General features: G+C 39.2%; 1 protein-coding gene across 2 annotated transcripts in view; it reads right to left on the reverse strand.

Annotated features, from left to right (window-relative positions):
- IARS1 (isoleucyl-tRNA synthetase 1) overlaps positions 1-16,588 on the reverse strand; it is a 103,060-nt gene that overhangs the window by 27,547 nt on the left and 58,925 nt on the right. For both annotated transcript variants that reach the window (XM_051627497.1, XM_051627496.1), the window contains exons 18-24: positions 13,695-13,781; positions 12,945-13,028; positions 9,122-9,269; positions 6,225-6,345; positions 1,828-1,919; positions 1,426-1,503; positions 829-950 (exon numbers count right to left, since the gene is read on the reverse strand). In XM_051627497.1, coding sequence (XP_051483457.1) covers positions 829-950; positions 1,426-1,503; positions 1,828-1,919; positions 6,225-6,345; positions 9,122-9,269; positions 12,945-13,028; positions 13,695-13,781 — 732 coding nt within the window. The remainder of the gene's footprint in view (positions 1-828; positions 951-1,425; positions 1,504-1,827; positions 1,920-6,224; positions 6,346-9,121; positions 9,270-12,944; positions 13,029-13,694; positions 13,782-16,588) is intronic.

Here is a 16,588-nt window from a genome sequence, read left to right on the forward strand (position 1 = left end):
CATATGTCCAGTACAGCCATCATGGACCCAAATGTTTTTGAGGCACACTGGCACTTAGAAAAAATCCTTGCCCATCAGCATCCAAAGAAAGGATCTGTCTGGAAAGCTGTCTCTCATATGATGCAGCCTCTTACAAGGAAGCAGCAGTCTCTGGACAATAGTCTAATTCCTGACCTGAAGCCAAAAGAACAAACTCTGCTTGCTCCATGTGGTCTGCACAAAACAGTAATTCCAACCCCATGAGCTCTGGCACCAGCACTCACTCTGAAAGGCCCAGAGATGGGGAATGCACATGTTCTTGCAAATGTAGGGCCCATGAGACAGTTTTATAATCCTTTTGGGCCCTTCACAGGTAGGGATCATAGCTTCTAGTCAGCATGCATTTTGAAGAGTAAAAAGGATTTTGCCCACCATAAGACAACATAATGAGCTGGGAATATCCATTCCTTCTCATCGTTTTCCCTCCCATCTACAACCCTGTAACCTAACACAAGTCTACTGCCTGAATGTGGAGGGAGAAGAAAACTCCCAGCTAATATTAAGAGGGAAGTGTGAAGTGTACTGCTAATGAAATGCTCTCCTACAGCAAAAGAGACTACCACAAACGAGAGCTTAATCAAAACTTAAGCATTTTTTTGCTTATAGTATCATCCGAAAACTCTTCCTGAGGCAAAGGAAAAAGCACATTATTAAAGCAGCCTGTTCTCTTGTTATGCAAAACAGTTTTAAACACAACTAAGTGAAGGAGCAACAAACCCAACAAAAAACCCAAACTCCAAATCCAACCACACCAAACCCTCATTTTGCCACATACCAGCTGTCTCTTACCTCACTTGGGGAAGCATGAGGTAGTGGATGCTTTCTGTATTCTTTTCCTGAACGGAGGCCGGATCGATAAGTGTCTTCAGATTCTGGTACATCAGCTCAGTGATAAATGGAGTATATGGTGCCTGTAATGTTGCATTCAATCATCATCTTTATTGTTCCTACATTATGAATCAGTAATACTTTTGAATTGCAGAAGGAGAGTTCAGCAAAAACAACACTCACATCGTGGCTTCAAGGCAGAACTGTTGATGTTATTCAAAATGAAGGCTGAAATAAATGATGAAATCGCTACTGCTTATTCACCTCCTTCCTAATGTTTTACAGGTTACTTTTGGGCATCAGATAAGAAATAATAATGTCTCTTTATCAGTCAGGTGGTATGTGCCTTCTTTATAGTCCCATGGGACAAATAAAATAGGCAAATAAAAGGGGGAGGTGAAAAATAAACCGTACAACACAAATCAGTAGCAATGCGGGTTTTTTTCTCCCTGTGTTCAGCCTCTGTATCCCTGGATTCTGTGGTCAACTTAGATACAAAGATAAATGCTTTCAGATCACTTGCATTAAAAATATCAAATCCTTACAGTGGGCCCTTACCATAAGTCTGCACATGGAGAACAAAACCCTAAACAAGGTTTCCAAGGCCATAACGCAGTCTTCAGTTCCATTCTCACCCTACATGAAGAATTCAGCAAGAAGAAAAAAAAAAGCAAAACTGTCATTTTAGAAACAATAAGTGCACAGCCATAAACTGGTTTTCCAAACTATATTCATTTTGCTCAATCCCACCCAGCAAGTGAAACAAAATTACTGGGCATTTTCTTTCCTTTTATTTCCTCCTAAAGCAAAGGAAAAAAACTCCTAAGTTCTCATTCCCAGTATCAGATAAAAATCGACATAGTTTTAAATGCTGCATCAAGATTTTGTGTAACACCATCATGCTGCTATACACTAAATTAACAGACCACTAGGATTTTGTTTACAGAAGTAGGTTCCTACCTTTAGTCTTCTGCGATTCATTCTCACATACCAGTTGGTCAGAATATCAACAAACTTCACCAATCGAGGCACCACAGTGTACAGCCTGTAAGCTAGAAGGAAACATGGTAACTGGAGTTTATATTTGCCCTCTCTATCAAGATTCTCACTTAGAGAAGCACATTATTATTTGTAGCTCTGGTGTTAAACACAAGTGAGCAGAAGCATGTATGCTAGCAAGATGAAAAAAGTGATTAGACCTACTATCATGTTAAAACCATCCTTCAAATAGCACACGTCATGAATTCCTGTGCTTCAAGACAAGCATCTCAAACCAAACTGCTTCCCTAATCCTACACAAACACACATTATGGAAGCCTTATGCTTTTATCTGACTCGTAAAGAGGATAGTGGATAAGAGATTATTAATCGCCAGGGATTTGGCAAATCCTAGATTTGCACATGCTGTAAATACAGCCAAGTCACTAGAAGCCTATCAGAAATCATTGTAGAAACACAGTACAATTTTATTAATTACTGGCAACATTTTCTGCTTTTTTTGTGCACCAAAATGAAACACCTATTTCAATCCATTCTCCCTGAATTAATTGCCATTTTAAATTATTTTTCTAAGTAACACAGTAGGCTAAAAGAATATAAAGTAACAGCAAGCCTGACTAGGCAAGAAGATAAACATAGCTGTATTTTCAAGTTCTGTGGAACTTAAAAGCATGGAGGACTGCCAGAACCAAAAAGAAGGTCATCACTAGCAGCACTATGCAACTGGCAAAGCAAATTTCAGTTGCTCCTGACAGAACTGGGGGGGTAGGGAAGGATCTTAAACAGGACTCAGTTTTCTAAGGAAAACCTTGTATATAACTTCTCTAAAAGCAAAGAGCTTTTTCATCTCTATTCTGAATCACTTTCATTAATCAAGCAGCTACTGAATAAAATGGATCTTTGCTTTAAAAGCTCCATCACACTTTCCACTGCATTTTCTAAAATAGGAGTGTTTTTGAAGGCAGAGTACTGGTATTTAAACCTAAAAAGGAAATGCTCAGAAGATTCATGCCATGGTGGGGAAGACATTATTTATGTGAGAATCTGTATTCCTAAAAAATTCCCAGCTCTCTTCTAGCTGCATTTTATCTCCAGTTAGGAGACTGGTGAAACACAGAAAACCTCAAACCCCACCATTCAGGGATAATCTATCTTTAACAAGAGATTGAAGTTAGCCTAGAAACATGCACTTCTCCCCTTACTAGCTGTAATCTCAGTTCACTGAAGTAGAATTTATTTTTAAATACAGAATTTTAACCCCCCCTTAAAACTCAAAGGACTGCTTGCCTTCTTACTTGCCCTATTAGCTAACACTTTCCTAATATCTTACTACTTGCCCTATTTATCAAAGGGCCCAAATCCCAGATGTTCCATCATGAAGATGAGATTAAGTGGAGAAAATATACTACTATTCAATAGCTAGTAACTCATTAGGTAAGTGTGTCACTATTAAAGTGAAGCTAAGTTAGCTGCACCAACAGCTGCTGAAGAGGTTCCTGGCCTACATCTCCCTGACTTGCAGCACTTCTCAAAACAGCACATCTACAGCTCCAGTTCTGGATACCCATTAAACTATGCAACAGCAAAAACCCTCTTACAAACACAAATGTCTCAATTTCACTAGTTAACTTTTACCTATTTTCAATGAATAACTGTAATGACACTGCTTTCTGATATGTGTCATATCCCTTTCTCCAATCTAGAAGGTCAAAAGCTTCCTCCAGACCAGGATTAGACCTTTCCAAAGTCCTTCTAGGTTCTTTAAAGCATCCCAAAGCTGGAGTGTGCACAGATATTCTGCCCTTCCCAGCCTCAGCCTATTTAAGTGAGCTCAATACTAAACTGACAGGGACTCCATGTGAGCTGAAATACTGCTGGCTATTCAAGCTACTAGTAGAAACTGGGGCAGAATTAACATAAGTTTGACTTCACGGAAACATTCTTCAAGAGGCAGGCAACCAGTGTAAAATTTAGCTCCACTCCAAAATACACCTGATCACATGGAAGCAGCTAAGCTCAACTGCAATGCTTTTCTGGTCACTGGTATCTCTGCCATTTTGTGTTCCTATTCCTAGGGACACCCCCAGGTGCAGGACAGCACCCTGAAGTGCAGTCCAGGCCACTGCTCTGACAGGTAATGCCCAAGTTATCACCTCAGCACCCTGACTCACCTACATTTTAGAAACAGCAGAGACAACACTTTTTTATGTTGTTGGCTTTTTGTTTTGTTTGTGGGTTTTTTTTTCCTCTTTCCTTTTTTTTTTTTTTCAATGCACCTGGCAGGGAACAAGAGTTGTGTGGCATTAGCTGGCAAACACAATGATTTGGTTTTGCTCCCATCGTGCCATATTTACACCTTCTGCATTTCTTCTTCTATTTTTCATTATTATTTTCAAAATCTTGGCTTCTAAAATGGAAGCTGTGTAATGTATTTATCTCCTTCATCCCGCATTTGAGATTATCAGTCACCCTTGTAACTTTCACTTGCCTCTTCCTAGCATCTTTCCTACTTCATCAAGTCATACCAAGTAGGAAATATTTTTTTAAAAAAATACAAACCTACTTTTTTTAAAGGATTAACACCAGAGCATCACGTCTCGGTACACAAATCTACTGCATCTCATTATCTGTCTGACTGAATTTAGAGCCTATTTTTCATACAGAAAAATAAATTGAAAAATCATGTTTCTTAATCGCTTCCAAATGAGGTGTCACTCACTGGATGAGCTCATCATGTTATCTTCATCTAATACAAGACAATAGCATTTAGTATCAATCCTACAGTCCTGATAATCTTTAAATTGACATTTTCCTACAGGAATTTCCTTCTCCTGCTTTGAAGCATCTTCTTGCTTTGAAAAGATGTCATCTGACACATCTCTTTGTCTTAGTTTCATCTTCCTCTTAGAAATCCAGAGCAGAGAATTCAGGTTTCTACCCCAGTGATCATCTTCCTGCAAATGCTATTTCTGTTTAAACTCTGAAGTAATCCAAGATCCCAGGTACACGATCACAAAGTGATTTTTCACTATCCCTCAAAATATTTTCCTCTTTACATGCAGCACGTAAACTTGCACGTGCTCTGCAAACTTCCATTTGGCAACATGTGAAACTTGACATACATCACCACCAAATTTCAAGGACAAAAGTTCCAGGAGGAAGCCACATTTTCATCAACAACACACATCTTTTATCATATTCCTGGTTTTGGTAGCTTGAGGATTCTTTCTTCCTTTAATGAAGTGTTGTTAGATGAACTCACATGAATTTTTTTACTACCACAATGACCTGCTTTATCTACTGTAGCAAGATAAACTCATCTTACTGGTGTTGGTGAGAGAGAACATGCAGGTCTCAGAGGGGAATCACAAGAGATGACTGAAGCAGAGTGCCTTCCTGGGTCCTCAAACTCAGCTGTTCCCCCATTATCTATTATCCCACCAATACTTTCTTTCCCCAAACCCAACTGCAGAAGGCTTCTAAAACTTCTTCCAAGGGCAACTTCAGATCACAGGCATTTAGAGGGGGGTGGGGTGGTATTTGTTTACTCAATCAGGGACTGCAAGGGCAAAACCCACAGGTGACTTCCTGATATCTAGCTGTCTAGTGCCCTTCAAGGCAACAAAACCTTCAAGATGGGATTTGACTTTACCTGCAAGTCTGTAAGCTTACTGGTTCAGCTTAACTCTACCTCAGGGGACTCCTGCAGCATCTTCTCTTGGCAATTAATATGGCCTTAATATAATGAGGGCATTGAGAGGCATGTAATGATGAAAAAGAAAACATGGAGGAAGGAAAACCAGAATATTATCTATTTACAGCTACACAGTATCCTAAAACTATTCTGTCCTGCTGCACACACTCACAGTATGATTACAAAGAAACCCTCTCCATGGAATCTGTGCAGCGGAAAATTCATTCCCTGTGCTCACGTACCTCTCAAAATAATTTCTTTTAGCTGACAAGAGCACTGTCTATTTTACCTTTTTTTTTTTACAGCTTCCCCAAATTTTATTTGGCTTCCTTTTCACTGCTATTTTTGTTACTATTATAATTATATTAATTGCTCCAAGCACTGCAGAAGATGTTGTTACAGCAACAAGCTACATCACTGAGCTCTGAGGATTTGCTGTGACAAAAAAAAGCCTCATCACCTTTTGAAATCTCATAAGCAAGCATAGCAAAACCTGTATTAACACCCAGGAAAGAAGCATTTGACATATTATGGTAGTTGGTTAAAAGATTTCCTGCCTTTTATCTGAACTCTAAGTCTTATGTGGAATCTGGAAATCCCTGGATGAAATGGTTAGTTCTCTAATCAGAAATGAAACACCCGTACACCAACCAAACGTGCCTACCTGCCATTTCAGCTTTGAAGAACTGAATGAGTGACTGGGTGAAAGAAAGAATCCATTTATCCATGATGTTATTGCTCTCCTTAACTGTGTTCTCATTGTAAAGGAATTCTCTTCCCTCGTCCTATCATCAAGATAAAAACACAAAACACATTCTTAAGTCATAAGTGTAGATATTCAAACCTCTGTATCGAACCACCTGTCAGTCATTATTTTGCCACCTTCACCATGTTACTCTGGCTTCCTAAGAGAGAACATTGAATTCCAGAACCATATATGTAAGGGAAACAGCTGAGGAAAACCTGATTCCCACTGCTCTTGATTTTATCACCCCATACCTTCAACTACAAAAGAGCCCAGTTATTTGGATCTGTTCAAACAGACAGTGCAGCACACAATGGCATGCAGTTGGTCTTGCCCTCTTGGCAGCTTAAGTCACAGCTTCCAGACACAGGGTAGGACTCTTGAATTTACACAACTCCTTCACCTAGGAGGCTCTGAAGCATTTACAAGAAATGTACTATGAAGATGAATTCTGTTTGCAGAAAGGGTGTATAAGCAATATCAGTCATTTTAAAGGGCACGTGACAGTTTTGACAGATAAAAAACACCGAAGAGGGTAACAATCCCAACAGGTGGCATTTTTAGGCATCCAACAAATAGTGCATTTTGTTGCTTTCCAGAATACTCAGCTTTGCACCCATCTGAAAAATTTGATAAGGTTTGGCTGATTCTGTACAGTATTGCAAGCCAGACCACAAGTAAGCAGACTTGTCAATGCCTACAGTCTGACTCTGCTCCGTGTCAATGTCCTGATAACTGCTTGAAAACAGTGGGTTTACTTCTTTCAGATCCAAAAAATCTGGTTTTAAGACTCTTTGGACTTTCCCTCCCTTCAGAGTCCAGATGAAAAATCTGCACACCCAGAAGTGCAGCAGTCCCACTGTGAGGTCAGCAATCGTTTAACCAACTACAATTACTGTGGTAACTACAGTAAGCAAAAAAATATTATTAGACTTAATCCAGGACACTGGGATTGTAAATTTCTCTCTTGCAGGTGGCAGAACACAATGAAAAAACTTGTTTTAGCCTGTGTATGAATCTAATTTAAGCACTCTCACCTCCAATAGCACATTCTTTTGCCTAATATGGTGCTCAAGAATGATTTCATTATCTAGAAAGCAGAATGACATCTGCTGAATTACCAAAACTATCTGCTTAAGCACTTGGATCTTCCACTGGGGTCTTCCATCCCCACTTGGGCTGAGCTTGCAAGATTTACCAGGATCACAGCAAAAAGCTGCAAAGCATATTTTAGATAATTCAAAGTTCAAAAAGGAAAAAAAAAAATTATACTGTGGGGCCAATGCCTAAGTTTGTCTGAAGAATGCTGCCTAGGGATCCTGGGAAGAGATTTGTTAAACACTGGGATCTGAATTTACCAGAGTCTCTTCCCAAAAAGAGTTGTTAAAAAGATAAAACCATTTATTTAAGTCAGATATTTACCATTTATTGAAGTCAGCTGCCTTTATTGCTTCAAATGGCAGCTCTCCAAAGTAACCAGGCTGCTACTGTGGTTTCACATGTACTACAAAGGTCCAAACTTTTCTGCTGAGTTCCCCCTCTCCCATAGCAGGGGGCACTAACAAGTGGTAACCTTCTACCACTCATCTGAAAGATTTAAATTGCTTTGAACAGAAGTGATACAAAATACACGTGAAATCTTCAATTTAAATTAAATATTACTCTAAAAAGAAAAAAAAAAAAGAATTTTTTTATCTTGCTTTCATTCTGAAAGTGCAGAAACTCCTGTCACTCACCCAGAATTTTTTAGGAACTTCAAATGTAATCTACAAGTGGAAAGCATTGTTACAGATGATTTACCTTCCTTCCCATTTAATTTCTTCTCTTTTTTTTTTCTGTTGCACTTAAATTTCACTTAAAAATAATTAACTGTCATGTTACAGAAGGCAATCTTCTTGCTTTGGCTAATGTATTCAGTATCAAGTACTCCCAAGTTAAACATTTTTATGCAGATTCATAATTAAAGTTACAGTAAATGAGTTAACTCCAAAAATTATAACTGCAGACATTACTGAAAATAACTTGCTTTTCACTACTCATTTGCAGTTCTATTTTTGTGAAATCTGATGCTATTAAGCCATGTTGTCAGTTCAAAGGAACTTGCAGTCCAGATGCTATCTCTGACAGCATCCTTCCTGTGATGTAGCCATGCCTAACTACACGTGGGTGACAGCAAAGGAACAGCAGTGGCAGCACTCAAGGCAGTGTTTGTGGCACCTGCTGCCTCCAAGCTGCTACACAAACACTGATCAGACAGCTACTAAAAAGCCAGCAAGGCTTGGTGTGGACATTTTGGAAGGATTCCCTCAAGCACACGTGGTACCTGGCTTTTAACTGGGTTCTCAGCAAGGTGACTAGCAGCAGGTAACTGCTTGGTGTGTATCACACCCACAAACTCCAAGGCCATATCTTGTTCTCTCATTTCAAGAGTCTGAATGCAACAGCATTTATCTCAAACAAAGAGGAATGGAAAGCACCCGAATTTGAGAAATTCCAGTCATGTCTTGACAGCCCCCTACCTTCCACTCCTCCTTCCCACACAGTGGTAAGTTTGGTCAAGAAGAGAAAGATAAAGGCTGATTAGCTTCAGAAAACAGGGTAAAGCCAGCAAGCAGCATAAATTAACAGCAAGCATGCCCAACCTGGTCTAACTTTGAAGTCAGCCTTGCAGTGAACAAAGAGGTAAAGTTCAGATGACAGATGACCTCCTAAGGTCCTTTCCAATTGAAGTGTCTCTATGATCCTAATTCACTCTAACAGTGGAAATTGCACAAAGCCCCTTTCTCTTTGCTCTTCCATGCTCGAGAGATCCCCACCTTGTGCTGCAGGATCTGAACGTTCTGAACAAGGAAGCGATATGCGTTGTACCAGGGCAGGAAGACATCCTTCAATACATCCCTCACTCCTTCCTCCTTAAATCTCAGATTTTCTGCTCTTACCACAGGAGAATTGATCAGGTATAACCTGCAAAATAAGAACACAATACTTAGAAGCTTAAAACTGTGCAAAGTGAGAGAAATGCACTTAAACACACAGGGAAGCAGTTTCACACCAAGAAGTCTGAGGAGGACAGCACTGCAAGCGGGTAACACTGAACATGGGACAATTCACTTCCTAGTGCTACTGGAGTATTTTTATGATGTTGCATTTGGAATTTGAATCTAAACTTTCTTTTTTACTCTGGAAGTTAACTGAAGTGACAACACATGCTCAGATGCTATCACAGTATAAAACAAGAAGTGGATCCATGGAATTAGTGGCCATCTTTAGACTGGCACCTTTTACTTCAGTAATATTTTTAATTCTTTAATGATGATAGCCCCCTACTACTCAATCTACTTCATTTCCTCAGTTATGAAAAGCTTTGGGGCCATTGCAAACACAGGACTAAGGAGCAAGGCAAAACAGGCAAATCAGAGTAAAAGAGAAGAAATTAACATTTTCAAGAAAAACAGCCCAAGGAGAGGACAAAGGATGCACCTCCCACAAATACAAATCTGCCTCATCTCCAGCAACAGCTCCAAAGGAGCTGAGCAGAGGATGCAGGTGATGCTGACTGTTTTATACCAGAAGCAGCTCCTCACAGATTCATGCCTGCCTGAGCCAAGGGGGTTCATCTGTACATGAAATCCACCCTGTCAGAGATCCTCCTCAGGTCATTCTCAAGCTCACAGCTCCTCATTCCAGAGACACTGACATGTCCCCAGCTTCCCTGCTGGTTGAGCTCACACACACAAAAACAAGGTCTTCTTTATCATAGAATGGGTTGGGTTGGAAGGGACCTTAGACAAACTGCTATCTATTAAATTGACTCAAAAAGCAAGTAGGTCTCACTCAGGTAACAAAAACTTGAATACAAACTTGATTTGGGTATATCTAATTTTTCAAATATGAAAAACAAACAACATGTTCTTATTTTAAAGATTGTAGCATTTATCAACAGAAACTGCTCTTTAAAAGTAATGATTCTGAACTAATACATCTTCATAGGCACTTTGTTCACAAGTCTTTAAAGTCTTAATGGAGTTTGACACAGCACATTCAAGATACCAGTCCATAAATTCTACAGTAGAGGGCTTTTTGCATAAAATACATATAAATAGAGCTTCCAGAGTAAACAGTCAGTAATCCAGTCATTTTCAGTACTGTATTGGGGAAAAAAAAAAAGAAAGTATTTTTAAACAGGATCTCTGGATTCAAATGATAAATTTACAAAAGTACAGAACAATTAAATTATGATGAACTATTAAACCCTTAAATGAAACTAGAATTTACAAATATGTATTTAAACCAAATTGGCCACCACAGTTATTTATGTGCTTACTATTCAGTATTTCAGAAGTCATACAAACTTTGGTCCCAATGTGAGAGCTAGTCTGGCCTAGGGTACACTGGGATAACTCCAGGCCTTTTACTAGTTTGGGGCTCACATGGAATAATGAGCACTTTAAACTGCCTGCAGTGTTTTCCTCCTGGGGAGGCAGTGAGGCAAACTCATCACAACTATGAAGGAGCTTCTAAATTGCTCCCTTGCACCCACCTCAGCAGCACTTGCTGCAGAATCTATCAAAAGTCTTCTTAAAATAGCTCTTAGGATGGGAAATTAGAGGAAATGTAGCTCTCTAAGGACAGAAAATGGAGCAGAAAACAAAACTTTCCTCAAATCAAGCCTGTATTACATGAGAAATGTAACATCCTTCTCATCTCTAAAACAGTCATCTGTGGTGTTATTTCTTCTGTGTTTAAGAACAGATTGAGAGGAGAATGTAACACATCACTTCTAACAGCACTACCTGCCTCAGGATACATGAAAGCAAAGGGCTCGTCGATACTATAACCAGCAAATTCTTCTGACAGACTTCAACTTTTACACCTACTCAACCCAAGTCATAGGTCTTAGGAATACTGACATAAGTTCAACTCTTTTGGACAATTCTTACAGGTTACACATAGGATTCAAGTTTCAGGAAGTCTCAAGTTGAATTGCTAAATTTACTGTGCTGTTACTTCTTCTCTTTGCCCTTTCCATTCAATTCCATATTAATTTAAACAGCTTACATGTGTATTTTGTGCTGATCTATTTACCAAGCTACTGTTGAGAATACTTCAAAGGTGTGGGAAAAACCACATATATGTTCTGCAAAAGCTAAAGAACCTCTGCAGGGAAACAGTGCCAAGGAACAAAATTCAGTTGTATCTTTTTCTATAAACAGAACACATCAAGCACTTCAGTGAATAAGCAGAGACAACTGAATCACAGAGCTCCTTCCATAAATGAACCTCGTCTGCAATGCTTTTCACTGCCTATGTGGGTGTATGTACAAATAAATGTGACATTAAAGAATGAGTACAGAAGCAAAACAAAAAAGAATTAGCTTTTTAGAAACATAAAAACATGAATCATGGAAGTGTAACTTCTGGTGGTTGAGATTTTTGGTTTTCCTTTATTAGAAAAGGCAGATTTTTTCAACTGAAACACAGCCTGCAATTTAAAAGTCTTAATGAGTAACTCCAGCCCTTTTCAATCACATTGTTTCAGCTACCCATTCAGGGATTTTTTTGCTAATATACATGGATTGAAGAATAACCTTGATCAAATTTAAGAAATCCAAACTCTCCATTAGAAACATGCAAAAGAAGATCATTTACTAGGGCCTTTTAAATGCTAAACCTTGAAACACCAAGGAGTTCACATGTATTTTTTATTAAATGATGTAGAACAAGAAACAACCATTTTTCTCCAACAAACAAAAAAACACTAAGCTTTCATTCAGCCCATTCATTGCCCTGAACAGTTGTCACATACAATTCAATGTGTGTGATAGTAATGAGGTTTTCTTATGTATAGCAAGAATTACAGGGCTCTTGAGAAATGTGTAAGGAAAGTACTCATGCAGTTATTAAAATGTCTTTCTTGTACCTTTACCTCAAGGTACCACTTCATGCACGTAGTCAGTGCATCTAGCTGAAGTACAAGGCAACTGCATCATTATGTTTCTAAGTTTGTGTTAATTTTAATGAAACACTTGAACTGTGTTTAATCTCCTTTTTACCAGGACAATTGATATACACACACATTAGGCTGCATGACTTTGCCTCTTCTGGTTTCACTGTTAGTACCCACTGTACACTTACACCAACCAGAAAGAAATGCTCCCTCTGTAGAAAATGTCTAATATTAGCAGCAAATATCAATATGCATCATACACTCATCCTTCCCTAGCATAATGACTGAACAATAAGCTGGTAAGTACTGTGTTCAAAGATTTTATTCAAATTTTCACTGTGTCAACTCAGGTGATGAGCTGCCATGGCAGACTGCCAGCTCAAGTGGAAGCATTCTGTACAAACTGGACACACATTTTCTGAGAAAAGCCCTCCAGTCAGGATGTCAGCTTTGGCTGCTACCAGCCTTGAGGGAGTAAGATGAAGGTATGGAAAGTCCAGGGACAATAACTATAGCCAGTTCTTTTGAGTCAGCGTCTCTTTCAGCTATTTGGCTGCCACAGTGGTTGAGAAGTTTCTAAAATTAACATTCTTCCTACTGCTGATTGTCCAAAGACCCATAAGCAACCCTCTGGGTGCATGTCTGCTATGAACAGCAAGCTATCAGACTGTAATTAATTAAAAGAATCCTACCTTAGTGCATCAGCTCCATAACTATTTACAATATTCATTGGATCAGGATAATTCTTCTTCCTTTTGCTCATTTTTTGGCCATCACTAGAAAAACAGCAGAATGTAGGCATCAATTTCCAGATTCTTGTCATACATGGATGAAGAAATAGGCCCTTCAAATCTAACTTAATTTTGCTGTCCTACTATGCTCTTGGTAGCAGAGACATAATGATGTATTAGCAAGTGATTACAGTATGACTGCTGAACCCATGAGAGCAACTCAAAAAAAAAACAACAACAAACAATTCCAAAGTCTCCCAAATTACAAATCCAAGCAGAAAATCCATTTTTCCTACAAAACTGAGGGAAGATGCACTTGTTTAGAATCAATCCATCCAGCCCACTGGCAAAGCTAGAATTGAAAATGATGGGAAACAAATACAATTAACTAATTTAAAATTACATAAAACCTACAGCTATTATCTCTTTTTCTCTGCACAGCAGGTATCATTTATTTCCTATTTTGACTTGTTGCTCATTTTCTCTCTCTCTAGGAAGGACTAAACCAGCTGTAAAGATCCAAGTGCAACAGATAGTTGGGATACGTACAACTCTCAGGAGCCTCTTACCTCCTGCAACACTGGTGTCATTCTGACAAGTATTAACAGCTCTGAAGTCCACTTTAGATTGAATTTACAATTCCCAGGGACTTATCTGAAGTGTTCTTTGACTAAAAAATCTGTTCAGGAAAGAACTGACTGACATACCAACCTGGCAAGAACGAGGCCATTCACAATTACGTTCTTGAACGGAGGCCTTCCAAAAAGGGCAGTGGACAGCACCAGCAAAGTGTAGAACCTGCAACAAGAGGCAATGTAAACTTGACTTTTTTGAATATACCAAGCTTCAGTCTGCATGTCCTTTATCACAAAAGCAATTATTCATCATGTTGCTCAGCAAAGTTAAAGTTTGTGGAACATCTGTGTGGCAAAGATTTCCTTTCTCCTGTTTGTCACGTATCGTGCTGCTCTCTCAGCTGTGATCTCCAAGAAAACTGCAACAGTAAGAATTAAGAAGGTTGTGAAGAGAAGTAGTGGTTTTCCCCTTTAATACAGAAAGGAGAAGTTTGTCTCTGAACAGCTCCCAATTTGCTGACTGTAAGCCTCTGCCCACAGGATCCACCAGGAGCAAACACAGCAGGCAACACTGGCAGGCTTGTTTTTGTCTCTCTTCAACCTAGCAGACAACAGGACAGCTCCTGCAGGGAGCAGAAGATAGTTAACAACAGTGAGCAGAACCTGTTTCTGATCAAACTTGGCTGGTTAAATTAGCCATCACTGGAAAATACAAGAATATAGGTGCTCCTCACAACAGAGGGCAGCAGGGGGTCTGCCCCCACCCATCTGATGTGTTTGCAGTATCTCTATTAGCTATGTGTGATGCTGAAAAAATCAGTGTTGCAGCAAGCACAGGCATCTGCTGTTCAGTATGCTGATATACAATTTTATCTGAGAAATTAAATGGACATGCAAGATGATATGATCATTTCATACTCAGGAGTCAGAACCTTCAAAGCAGGTCTCTGTGAGCTTCTGTTACTGTATTACTAGCAATGATTTTTAAGTAAAATAACTTGAAGGTGGGGCACACCTTTCCTGGATAAAAATGAGTATCACACTGACAATTGCTTAGCAGCCTTAAACAAGCAGTTCATTATGCAAAAGCTAATTGATTCAGAATAAAGCACAGGAGGTTGCCTCAGAACTATGCATTTGCATGAGGATTTAGTGAAGAATCACTTGAGTCAAAAATAGAAAATTAAAAAAAGTCCATCTGTATATTCCAAAGCAGTTTTTATCCAAAAGCTGCTTATACTTGCAAAAGCATTACTGTGACACTTGAGGGTCCAAAGCTCTGTAAAGGTTAATAAATGCAGTAACACACACAGCAAGCGGTTTGCATGACAGCTCTGATGCTTATCTCCCAGACAAGTTTTTCACTCTCAAAATCACCTCAGCTCACACTGCAGGATATAAATTCTCTGCATTAAATTGCATTGTAATTTAATGAATTTCAACCAACACTCCTCCACCTGCACACAAAAACACACACTCCAAATCCCCGTTTTTAAAAAATTCACTTTTAACCTTCTTAAGAAAACCCCTACACAGAAACATTTACTCAGACAATTGACACCTCAAGCCTACCAGGCTGACAGTTCACTGCAAGCACAGCAGCACTGCTTTTAGTACTTAGTCCAAAGGTACCTCATTGACAAATTCTCATCACTTCGTGCAAACTTGTCACCTATTCTCGTCTTCGAGCAGGTGCATTTGCAACTAAAAAGAACAAAGCAGAACCAACCAGAAGAAATTTCAATGCTGTTTGTATTTGGGAAAATTGTACAGATGAACCGTGGGCATGGGAAAAACATCCAAGAACTTTTCCACAACTTTTATGGTATTTGCATTGTCAAATCTCATAAGCCTCAGCAATGAGGTACCTTAGTTGTTGACAATTACTGTCTTTAAGATTCTGTGATCCACTGGTTTACACACCATTCTGTCATAACTCTTCTCATTCTCTCTCAGATTAACCTTTGAAAAAAAATAAACCACCTAATTCAGTCCAAATATTTTAAAGAAGTTTATCTCTGCACCTTACTTTTGGAGTACCTTGTCTACAGACTCATTTGTTTCTAACAACTTCCTCAACTTCTATCTGTGGTTTAATCCTCCACCAAATCTCAGTCTGCTTCTAGCTGCATCCTTGCAGATACACATCTGTCAGCCAAAACAAATGTAAAAAAGCTTAATACCACAGAGACATAAGTCCACTGCTTTGCTCTTCTTCCCTCCTCTTCCACTACCCCCAAAAGGGAGAAAGCATTCCTTGTCTGTTTTCTGCCTTCTTGAACAACTATGGGTGAATTCATAATCCTGTGATTTATGCCAAAAACCTTCAGCCATTAATTCCCTAGAGGCCACCACATTCTGATGATGACTATAAATTTTGCTGCAAACACACAATCGAGATAGAACCAATCCATCCAAGCCACCAGTCTTGCAAATAATCCTGACCCTAGCTACTACAAGATCTCTTCCTCTGTCCTTAATAAATACAATTCAGCTCCTTCTCACAGCCATGTGGGAAGTCATCAAAAAGATCACTCTCCTAGCTCATCACCTTGGTCACATCAACTTCCCCCTTGCCTCCCTTGACTTTCTTCCTTTCTCTGTTGAGTCAAACAGAAGCCATCAGGCTCCCACCTCCCAGGCCTTTCACCACCTGCCAGGACTCACTTCGTGCCAGCTGCAGTCTCAGACCTGACACAAACCAATCTTCCTGCCCAATCTTCAGACTTCATATAGAATCCTTCAAATAAAAAAATCACACACTATGCTCTTAACACTTCAGAACTTACAAGCTTGTTGTTCACTTATGCCCATTATGAGACAGCAGTGTCACACTGGCAGGAAGATACACGTTTTCTATTCAAAATAACCTCATTTTTTCCAAGATAACTAAATAGGTAACTAAAACTAAGAGAACCCTTCTTAAGAACAGCCTGGGACAGCTTTACCTCTTACCAAAAAAAGCCAACACTTCCCATCTTAATTCCTTCTTTCTTTCTTTCTCAAAACAAGTGCTCTTTGGCAAATCAC

Source organism: Apus apus, chromosome 9 (assembly GCF_020740795.1).
Source record: "Apus apus isolate bApuApu2 chromosome 9, bApuApu2.pri.cur, whole genome shotgun sequence".
Classification (NCBI taxonomy): Eukaryota; Metazoa; Chordata; class Aves; order Apodiformes; family Apodidae; genus Apus; species Apus apus.